The sequence below is a fragment of the Belonocnema kinseyi genome, chromosome 9 (genome assembly GCF_010883055.1).
Source record: "Belonocnema kinseyi isolate 2016_QV_RU_SX_M_011 chromosome 9, B_treatae_v1, whole genome shotgun sequence".
Taxonomy (NCBI): domain Eukaryota; kingdom Metazoa; phylum Arthropoda; class Insecta; order Hymenoptera; family Cynipidae; genus Belonocnema; species Belonocnema kinseyi.
In genome coordinates, this window is record NC_046665.1 from 73,561,205 (window position 1) to 73,573,351 (window position 12,147).

The following is a 12,147-nucleotide window of genomic DNA, read 5'->3' on the forward strand; positions in this document are numbered from 1 at the left end:
ACAAAAATTAAATATCGCAATGAAATAATATATGAAGAAATCTATTATAATAAAAGAAATTTAGCTAATCATTTATTAGTTTTTAATAATGATTAAATATAAATAATTTAATTTTCATTGATTTATTATTTCGAAAAAAATATCAGTCTGGGGAGACAAAAGACAGAAAGAAATAGAAGAAAAATTGTGAATCGATCAAAGATTTCATCATTGTTAAATGTTATTTGATTTCAATTTTTTTCGAGCTAGAAAATGAAACGGTAAAGCTCTGTTACACCCTACCCCCTTTTCTTCGCAATTACTTTATTGTATGTTTTACAGAAACATTTTTTCAGATAAAAATAAAAGAAATAGAAGAAATGTATTATATTGAAACAAATGGAATTCGGCCAAAGATTTGATTAATTTTCAATGGTAATAAATTTGAATTATTTCGATAAATTTCTCTACATTTTGGTTAATTTTAATATTAATTAAATATTATTAATTTAATTTGAATCAATCAACTAATTATTTTGAAAAATTAGAATAGGAAAAATGTAAAATATTTCAAATTCACGTTGAAACTTCGATTCAATTGTGTTCAATAATAAATTATAAATGCTTTTAACAATTATTGTATGATAAATTTCCGAGCTGGATAAGAAAAAGAGAAATTTATGTTACACTATACCGCTATTCCTACCCGAAAAAATTACCAATAATTGCGAACTAAGTCTCATTCAAGGGATTTTTCTTGTTTGAGCTGGAAAAGGAAAGGGGGAAGTTCTGTTAAATGCTGCCCCTTTTTGTTTGTAAATAATTTTATAAATTTCTCCCAAAAAGATTCGTATTTTTCTGAAAAATAGAAAAATTTTTTTTTCACTTTTTTTAATATGGTTTTAAAACCAAATTGCTAAACAAAGTAATACAAGAAGAAATATATTATAATAAAAGAAATGTTATTCGATAAAATATTTCGCTAATATTAAATATTAATAGATTCGAATTGTTGTGATGATTGTTATTGATTCCTAGTTAACATAAATAACAATTCAATATAATTAATTAATTTATTAAATTATTCATTAAATTAATTGATTTTAAATATTATAATAGTATTAATTAAGAAAATGCTATACTTAACTCTACAATTATAACATTTTTAAACAAATTTGTTTCATTAATAAATTAGAAATATTTTAAACAATTTTTTGTGTTCGATAAATTCTCAATAATAGCTATTTTTGACCATTTGATAACTACTCTTGGAATTAATTTTGAAAATAATATTTGCGAATATTTTCGCGCTTATATTATCAATTAGCGCTTGAAAATACGTTAGCATACGCAGTTTCAACAAAACGTGAATAGAATTAGTTATTTGATATTTTACTTTTAGGCTAGAAAGATTTTCGAACAGGTTTACACCAAATTGAGAAATGTTATCAAAGTAAAGAATTACTTCTAAAATATTTAGACGTTGAGTGAGGTATGAGAACTTTTGTGACAAATTTCACTGACCTGAGTTGGAATAATCCTCTGGTACGATCTGACTTCTGTTTGTGAAATTGCAGTCGTATTTATAGCAAGAATCGTTTAAAGTCGAAACAAATTTATGCAGGCACCTTCTTTACGTGCTGCCAGAAAGTAGGGGACTGTACTTTCTTCTGACTCACTACTTACATTATTTATTTATAAAAAATATTTGCATGCGTAACGAATTTTGGCTTCAGTAAAATTTAAAAAGGGCAATAAAAAACATTACTTTTTGAATTGTACTTAAACGTAAGATACACATATATTATTTCCTCTGATTAATTTATTTTAAAAATGAATTTAAATATGAAATATTATTCAATATGCAAAATAGATTTAAATTAAGAATTGAGTTTGAATAATAAGAAAATTGTTTTATAATTTAAATAAAATCATAATCAAATATTTAAAATAACTATTGCACTTTGTTCCATTACGCGTTTCTAATCTCTATAATAATCTCTAATTAGTCACATCAGTGAATGTACCTTAAAACATTATATTTTCTCAGGGATTTACGCTACAATTTTCCCGTTCAACTGTTGTTTATCTCATGTTTTCACGAATTATTATTCACCAACTAAGACAATATCTATTTGAAAAGTCCCGGTATTTTAATTTTTTTAAGTGCGTCATACACTATTTTAACTTGGCGCTTTTTTTATCACATCTTATAAAGCTTGAAACCCAATAAAAATCTATATATTCAAAAATTTACATTTTAGTAGTGTAATGCATAATTGGAAAGCAACCTGTCTTCTATATATATTTTATTTATTCACTTTCCAGATGATTTTTCATTAAAATAATATTGAATTGTTATGTGCAGTGTCCTATATTTTATTATATTGATACACTCATGTAGCATGTAGGTCACTGAAAGTTAAATTTTACTTGTCAAAATTTATGTTGTTTTTTTGACCAAGTATTTTCAAAATATGATTTTTATGAATATTGAAGAACTAGTAAAAGGGAAATAATGGTAGCGAATAAATATACGTTGATTTCAATGAACACTAATTTATTAGTAATTTAAATACGCTAATAATTGTGGTACCACAGTTAATTTAAGGAACAAATTTATCAATTTGAATGAAACGTCAGGCCATTGTTTATTGCGCAGGGATTCCAGGCTGAGCCGCACCGGCTGGACCGACTGGAATTTTTTTCGTGCAACGGCCCGCCCAAGGGTTGCATCCCAGAAGTGGACAGCAGTCGCTGTCTGCTGAGCACTACAAACAAAGAGAAATATCCACAATTAGAGAAATACATAGAGTTAAAATTTATTTATTTATATGATAATATTAAGCAAGTTTTGCAAAACCATTGAATTTGTTTTATTGGAATTGAATTTTCTTAAATTTATCTTTAATTTACGGAACTTTTAAACGAATTCTTTAAGTTCATCGTGATTTTCCGAAATTATTTCGGAAAATTAAATAATAAATACTTGCACTTTATCTTGAAATATCTTTTGTAAATAAGTGTTATGACATCCATGAAAATATAAACTATTTTTTCAATGGCTTTTTATCGTGTAATGTTCGTTCATTGTATAAATAATTATGTGACTTACTGGAAAACCCGCTGGTCTGCAAGCGATAATGACACTCACGGCCATGAAGGCGATACAGAGAACCAGAAGCAGCTTCGACATTTTGTGCCTCAAAGAAAATGATTACTTTTACTTATTTGAAAAAACTTACTTTAAATTTGAACAAATTAGTTGAATTTTCAACCAAGAAGATTAATTGAGTATAAAAAAAAACAGAACGATGCATTTTCAACTAAAATCATAAATAATTAACTAAAAGAATAAATCTTCAAAAAATAGTAAAATTTTTAATCAAGAAGTTTAATTTTATATAAAAAAGACAATTTTTCAACAAAACACGTTAATTGCCAACCAATAAGTTGAATTTTCCACTGAAAAAGAGGTATTTTCAACGACAACAAAAAACAATAATTTTTAACAAAATTGTTAAATTTTCAACAACAAAAAATAAATTTTCGACTTAAATCATGAATCATTAACGGAAAGAGTACATTTTTAACAAAACATTCATTTTGACTGATATAGTAAGGAAGTTTCACTTATTCAAGCATTCTTTTTAATTGATATAATCCATAACTTTCAATGTGTAAATCACTAATTTACGTTTTATTTTAATCATTTATTAAAAAGGTGGAATTTATCGAAATTTTTTAGATTTAATTCATTAATTTGACAATTTTATGATGACAGACAAATCCGTCACTTTTATACGTGAAAATCAGTTATTTCAAGTGTCTGTCTGATTAAGTCAGCAGTTTTGACTGATTTATATGTTAAAGTGTCTGTTCTGACATGCTTAAAATGGATTTATGCTTCACCGATTATTCTTACGGATGATTTCTTTACAAAATATAAATATTTTCTCAACCACCCTAATATGAAATTATTCCTGTATCCTACGTACATCTAGCAAAGGAGAACACAGGTATAGAAATGTACTAATTGGCTAAAATTATTTCATAAAGACATTAAAAATATCTTATTTAATTAATTAATGGTAAAAATTAAACATTTTCTTAGCTTTTTTCATTTTCAAGAATTTTCTAGAAAAACCGCTTGACTCGACTTAGGTTTTGGCACAAAATTGCCCCAAAAAAATGTTTAAAACCTATTTTTACTAACCAAAAAATACATATTTCAGACTATCCAGAAATTTAAAAAACTCTCACATATCCGCTTTGGTTCGCAAAAAGACATTTTGAAAAGTTTCTTCGGGATCATTGTGCCAACGTCTAAGTCGACTTGGATTGTTTTTTCTAGAGAACCACCTAATTAAGGTAAGAGAACAAAATGATTTTTAATTAATGAAGTAGTAATGCGATACTTACTATTGATTTTAGTTTCAGCAAATATATGGTATGAAAGTCGTTGGAAGTAGAACTATCTTGTAGTTTCAGAAACTCTGATTGTAAAGCAGTTTCCTTCTGCCCTTATATACTATCTTATATCCAATAATCGAAAAATGCATTGTTTGTGTCAATAAAAATCTTATTCACTGTTATCATTATTTAAAAAATCTCAGTCATTGTTCACCGATCGTTATCGATACTTCAGTCGGAATATACCACACGCGAAGGTAAACATATTACGTTCATCCAGATATATATCGATTTTTAGGATTACGTGTTTTTGCACTTGACAATAAGAGCACTCAGAAAAAAATTCTTGAGTTGAAATGAACTATTTTCTTAGGTCTATATGAAAATTTGATTGAATAAAACAAGTTTTGGTTGATAAAACAAAATATTAGATTAACACATTAACATTTTTTTGTTCAATGAACCGAAGACGCCATCTACCAAAAGATTTGGTTACAATGAAAGGATTGAATTGTGCCCACTAAATATTTTGTTGTCCATATAATAATTATATTATATAGGTGAATTAACAAAATTTTTGTTGAAATAACCAAATCGACCAAATTTTCTTTTTAATAATTATTCTTATCATGCATTCATCAAATTTGTAAATAAATGAAACATTATTAATAACTATTGATATTGTGTATATCAGCCAAAAAATATTTCCATGTTTAAAGTAATAAGTTTTATCATATTGCAAAAGGCATAATGAGTGGAAAATACAGATTTTCATTGTATTAGGTACTTTAGTTATAAGTAAGAATAATAATCAGAATTTGGGAAATCCTTTGAAATCATTCGAAATGCCTCACAATTTGTTAAACCTGTAATCTTTACAGAAACGCTATGCTGTCCCTATTTTCACTGAAAATCCGTTAAGTTTAGCAGAATCTTTTTTCGCGTGTAGAAATCCTCTGAAATTCCTAAACAAAATTTGGAGATCAGTGAAAATCCATTGAAACCTCTCGAAATCTTTAGAAATAACTTGTAATCTTGTGAAATCTTTTGAAATATTTTTCAGTTTCTAGAAAACTTATGAAATCGTTTGAGATTTTTTGAAACCACTTAAAACCTTTAGAACCTTGTAAAAAATATTTAAATCTCTGAATCCTTTGATGACTTCAACAATTAGTTAAAAACTATATAAATCCTGCGAAATCTTTTTGAATCCTTTCATAGGCTATCAAATCTTAAAAGATTCTTGGGCATCCATTGAAATATTCTTGAATCACTTTACGTACTTAGAAAATCTATGAATTCCCTTAAAATGTTTTAATTTAACTTGCAATCCTTCTGGAAGTGCTATGAAATCTCGTGCAATATTTAAAATAATTCAAAAATCCCTAAAGCTTTAAAAAATACTTTGGAATTCGTGAAAATTCTTTAAAATCTGTTAAATTCTTTAACATTTTTGTGATATACCTTAAAATATTGTGAATTCCATTTGAAATCTCTCAAGATCTCCTGACATCGTGGATATTCTGGGAAGGACTTTTAAATATTTAAAACCTCTAAAAATAGTTGAAATATTTTTAAATTTTTAAATCCTTTGAAATCCTATAATTTTTTGATTTAATCTCTTATAGTAGTCTATCATCGATTAAAACACTTTAAAATTCCTCGAGGCATGATGAAATCACTTGAATTAAACAGAAATCCCTTGAACTGTTTTAAAATAGTATAGAAAAGTTGAAAATTATTTTAACTTTTCCAAACCTAAAGATATTTACTGAAATATTTTGAAACTTTGTAAAATTTGTGATATATTAATATATTGTATACACTTGAAATTAGAATGATTAATACATTAAGTTTTATTCTGATATCATAGACACCGTGAAAGATTTCATCCTGATTTTACAAAACGTGTTTGGAAGTTTTATTTTGTTATATGTCTCAGAAAATAATGTTTAATTTAGTAAAATTATAATATAAATTTACATAAAAATTTCATAATTTTCAGTTACAATTACGGTGTCAGTAAATTCATGCAAATTATTTCACAGATTCTCACAACTTTATAATAAATTTAAAAAAATTCTAGTTTAATATTAAGACACAATTAAGTAAATATATAGGAATTTTCAAAAAGTTTTCGCAGCTTTGGTAATATAGCTTAAAGTTCGTAAATTTCTGAATATTTCGAACAGTGCCGTTAATGAACAGGATGATCACACACCTTGACACTATAAAAAGAAGCGCAATTTAATATCATAGTAGCGAATTTATTTCTCCAGTGTGTTTTTCCTGTTGTAAATTATCTTTATCTGGACGCATTTTGAAATCGAGGCAAAAGCTTTATCGTGAAGGTGACAAACACTTTATTTTCTACTGTCTATTGAATAAGTGTTCCCATTACAGAATTTTGTTACAATAAGCAGAACCAATTAATGAAAGTTCATTAACAATTAAAAGGGCTTAAAGAATTATATAGTCATCAATATTTTTCGTATTTTTTAAAAGTGACTTTTAATTATTCAGTAACCTCACAAACTTTAATTGGTTCTTTCAGTTTCTTTTTTATATGAAAGAAGAATAATTAATTTAATATAACAAATTCAAAAAAACTTTATTATTGAATAAAATAATTAGTTACATACCACTACTGCTCACAAGCTGGGTTCATGTACCAGCGGACGCCGTCAGTAGACTTCTTTTATAATTTTATGGTCATTTTTGTTCGCGCGTTAATTGTACAATTGAATTGTGAATTGAAAAGTACAGAATTGAAAAAAAATCTCCAACTATATTTCTTAAAATTATGTTTTCAAAACAAAAAATAATACGATATTTTCAAAATTGTATAAACAAAAAGTGTTTATTATTTTAAAACCTTTCAAATCCCTTAGATGCTGTAAGAATTTTATTTTTAAAGTCGTCAAAAATGTACACTTTTTTCGGAGATTCAAATTTTTCGTACATTTTTTCAAAAAACCTACAAAGTTACAAAAATGGCCTTAAAATATCCTAGATTTTTCTTTTACAATTTTGGAAATTTCATAAAATCTTTTTAAAATACAGTGAAATCCTTCAATAGCCCTTCCTTCTATAGCCCTTCCGAGAATTGACGCCTCGCCGCAGGTAGGTGTAACAGGAGCTACGAGGAGTGCGCGGGATTTGCGATTGTCACTCAGGCGAGCACTCAGGTGTGAACAGACCCAAGCGGAGCATGCTATAATGAGTTAGTTCTCACTCACCGGCAGCCCCAAAATCGGCGCTATAGAAGAGTTTCACTGTATTTTTCTAAAATTGATTTGTCAAAATAAAAACTGCTTTTTAATTTTCCTAGGAATCGTACACTGCCATGATTTGAGAAAACACCGTTAACTGCAAAAGATCGAAAAATCAATTTTTTATATCGTTGGAATCGTGAATAAAAGATGCACGTGATTATCAAAATAATGTTTTCAAATTGTTAATAACTTTTAAAATAAGTATTGCTTAATTTTGGAAATCCACCTTTTACTGTCAGTAGAGTGAATGACGCCTGAAACAAAAGACCTTGGCCACTAGAGAGATTGATCGGCAACCTGGGTAAGAGCAGTGTTTGCGGAACGAACGTGTTATTTACTTAAATAACACGAGAATTCTGGATCAATCTAAAAATTCCCTATCCCTTCCACACAATAAAGATTCCAACAGTTTTTGTCGATTTTCTCGGCTTTGTTCATTTTTCAGTTAACGGTGTTTTCTCAAATCACGGCAGTACAAACTTTTGGTTATCCTTATAAAGTCTTTCACAGTTCTTAAAAGGATTCTAAATTTTTTGTTCCGAACCTGAAAAATAAATTTTTTTTTTTAATTTTTGAAAATCAATTCAAGATTTACGTTAATTTGGAATTTTTTCAAAACTTCTCTTAAGAAAAAAGCATCTCTTAAAATTATTCGATTTTTTTTATAAATTGGTTACAATAAGTGTTTAATTGCAATTTATACATCAAAATTTAACTATTTTATTTGAAAGTTAAAGATTTTCAAAGTAACAACTATTAAAATAGTAACGCTAAAAGTTTTTACCTCTTTGGAATTTTGTCGATTCCAGGCTTTCTATTTAAAAATGTCCAGTTTTAAGCATATGATTTATAATTGATTTATAATTGATTAACTTTTTATGAGTTAAAAATGGAATATTTAATTTAACTATGTTAACTTCATTGGGTTTCCGTTTTTATCAAGAAAAAAAATTCCTGGTGAAGACCCGGTCAAAGATATTGGCTGGTCTTTCAAAAAATTGTTCATGATGAACAAAAGTTAAAACTCTTCTTATCATTTATGATCGAGAAAGTATTAGAATTGTCTGAAATTTGACACCACAGTTTTTCAACGGATCTCCAAGATTCGAGACCCCCTGAATCCGAAAATCAAGTTTTTACGATGGCTTCTGTCTGTCTCTCCGTCCATCTATAAACACGATAATTCTCGAAAAAATGAATGGATCAAATCGATCTTTGGCACACTATTTTTAGGTCCTAAAGGAAAGGACGAGTTCGTTAACTAGTCATTTTTTTGATAAAAATTCTAAAAGTTAGCGCATTTTGAAGATTTTTCAGACGACTTTTTTGAATTTGAAAATAATATTTACGGATATTCATAGTATTAAAAATTACGAAGAATGTATCCTAATGACTTTTTTCGATGAAAAGAAAATTCTCAGTCATAGAATTTTCAAAATTTTGTTAATCAATCGCAAATAAAATTTTTAACCAAACAACGCCTGATATGAAAAAAGTCAAGAGTAGAAAAACATTTATTTTTTAAGCCCTACAAGATTATGATAAAATTTTTTGGGGTTTTATTTGAAAATCTAAAATTTCAATTTTAATGACACAGAAAACAATAAAAAATTCCATTTTGTGGTCCAACTATATTGGCAAGTGCTTTAATTTATATTTTTTTTCAATAGAACTCGCATAGGCCCTCCTTAGTAAATTCACATTTTTCTTACAAGCGCTATCATATTTCACATTTAGTATATAAGTGATTTTCAGATACACTCAGCTATGTATTTCTGCGTTGCCTGCGAGCGTTTATATGTATGCTCGTGCAGGTTAAAATAGGCACTCGGTTCTTTCGAACGATGAGTCATAATTTTTCGTATAGTAGATAGAACATCACATTCTTTCTACGAAAGTTTGAAAAGATTGTTTTTCGTCTTTCAATTTTATTATATTAATGTCGTTTCGAAATTGCTCGTTTACTCTGATATACTGAATATCAAATATTCACACTTTTATGATAAATAGTGCAACACGAATAACTTTTTCCGTGTTTTGAAATTGTAGAATAGTAAAGTTTCAAACGCTTTCATCGTTCACTCAAATGAAAAGTCTCTCAGTGTAAAGAAAACATTAGATTTTAAAAAAGATTCATAAGTTTTTAACTATTTTTGTGTTATATATTTTTCAATCGAAAATTGGTTATTTCAAACAAAAATAAATAACATTTTAACAATATTTAGATATTTTTAACAAGTTTGGATTATATTATTTTATTTCATCGAAAAATATTACTTTTATTATCAGAAGTTTTATTTCAAACGCATTTCACAGAAGATTTATAAGTTTTTAACAATTCTAGTTTATGTTGGTATGTTTTGTCAGAAATCGGTATTTTTAAACAGAACTTATTGATTGAATAACAAATTAGATTTACAAGTTGGGTTTTCACCAGAAATCGATTATCAAAAAAAGCACAGTAAATCATAGATATCTTTTTTGCATAAAAACGTTGCCAACAATTGACAACTACAATTATTGGAAGTTGGATAATTTTTATCGGGAGGGCACTCGCAACTTAATATACAGTTGTGGATTGTTTATAACGCTTTTCTCCGAATTCAGATACAAAATATATCTCCGGGAACTATCGAGAATCATTAGACTTCATAAATTAAACTCACAAAATTGTACAAAAATAATAAAAAATGTAACGTCTTGATTGTCTATAGAAAAATATTATATCCTACTCTCGAATTGAAGACATCAGTTTACATAAATTAAATATTGTCACTTTTTTTTATTTTAGATAACATATACAACGGCTTGAAATGGTATAGAGTTCGGCAACAGAATTGATTTGTTATCTACTTGGAGTAAAAAAGTCGTTAACATTTTTTTTAATTTTGGGATTTTCTTAGAGATCATTGGGAGTTACATTAATTACTTCTTTAAAAATAATTTACTTGCCAAAAAGTAAAATTTCCTTTCGTTAAGCATGATTTATTTTAAAAATCAATTTGAATTTTACGCTTCTTTATAGGTAAACGAAATTCAAATCGATAATCGCGTTTGAATAACCAAAAAAAGGGTTTAAGGCCATGTGATGAGTGGGTCACGTGACCAGATTCCTACCTTATCGCCACTTTTTTTATTTCCCAACTAATTATCACACGAAACGCCGCATGTAGTTGAGAACTTGGGATACTAAACAAGAAGCACTAAGAATTGTGGGTCTGGTCCTTTATTTGTATAATTATGAAAAAGTGTTTGGTTGTAAATAATTTTCTTAGCTTTTTTCATAATTATTAAAATTTAGGACCAGGCCCACCTTTTCTATTGCTTATTATTTATTATCCCAAATTTTCAACCCGATGTGGCGCTTCGTGTGAAAATAAGTTGCGAAATAAAAAAAGTTAGGGTGAGGGGGGGGGGGCAAATAATGCACTTTTTAATGTTACACATTTTATATTAATTTACTTGTGTAGCGTGAATAACGCAAAATGTTTCATTTTCCTCATAAAAACGTATGAAGTTGTTTTGATCAAGCATTATTCAAATATTATTTTGAAGTATTTAAAAAAAAACACATGATATTAAAAAATACTTGAATTTCAATAGAAACTGCTTTATTATAGTAATCTTAAATATACCTGTAATTGTTGCACATCACAGGGACTTAATGTTAAAATTTAAAATTTTCAATAAACGTCAAGTCATTCTTTATTCCGCATCCAGCAAAGACCCAGACATCCCATTTTGTCCTCCTCTTAGTTGATGCACGACATCTCTAAAGCTAGCACTATGTTTTCTGAAAATTAAAATTAAAAATATCCTATAATAAAGGGCTCATTTTGGGCTCTGCAATTTTATATAAAAAATGAGTTGCGCACTCACTTAACATGAAGCCAGCACCGCCACACCTGTAACTTCGAAACTTTTTATTCAATCTTATCCAGGTTTTTTTTCAGAAATTAGGGGCTCATTTATGGCTAGCGATTCCCACTAGGCTCAATCCCGCAGTCCTTTTAGTTTTTTTTAAGGATGCATGCTTTGGTTTCACATTTGAAGCTGGCACCGCCACATATACCTCCGAAACTAGTGTTACAATCTATCCCGGAATCATACAAAAATTAAGGACTCATTAAGGGCTGAGAAAAACACTATTTACCAAATTTTGGGCTACGCAATTTTTTTATATAAAATTCATTGCGCGCTGACTTTGCATGAAGTTACCAACGCCATGCCTGTCGCTTCTAAACTGTTCATTTAATCCAATAGATACAGGATTTTTCAGAACGTAAGGGCACATTTAGGGCTGCGAAAAGATCACCAAGTATTTTATTATCAAAGTCAATTTTTTATTTAGTATAATATAGTCCCTACCCTATATGCTCTTGTTACAGTCTGTCAAGTTAAAGCGTGGGTGGCTTTACTCGCAGTCGGTAAGGTGTATCGACATGATTTTGGTGTCAAAATATTAAGAAGAGCTCCCTCT

The 12,147-nt window shown here is 28.1% G+C and overlaps 1 protein-coding gene across 1 annotated transcript; it reads right to left on the reverse strand.

Moving 5' to 3' along the window:
- Window positions 1-2,522: 2,522 nt before the first annotated feature.
- LOC117179675 lies at window positions 2,523-4,521 on the reverse strand. Its single transcript, XM_033371697.1, has 3 exons — window positions 4,402-4,521; window positions 3,095-3,182; window positions 2,523-2,750 (listed from the first exon to the last, which is right to left on the reverse strand). Exons 2-3 carry the CDS (start codon window positions 3,173-3,175, stop codon window positions 2,631-2,633), a joined length of 201 nt encoding a protein of 66 aa, XP_033227588.1. The 5' UTR covers window positions 3,176-3,182; window positions 4,402-4,521; the 3' UTR covers window positions 2,523-2,630.
- Window positions 4,522-12,147: the final 7,626 nt, after the last annotated feature.

Bases quoted from the DNA above. Each gene is read 5' to 3' on its own strand.
- LOC117179675 (XM_033371697.1), bottom strand. From the start codon at position 3,175: ATGTCGAAGCTGCTTCTGGTTCTCTGTATCGCCTTCATGGCCGTGAGT. The intron at 2,751-3,094 runs GTAAGTCACATA...CTTTGTTTGTAG, and splicing joins GCAGACCAGCGGGTTTTCCA to TGCTCAGCAGACAGCGACTG.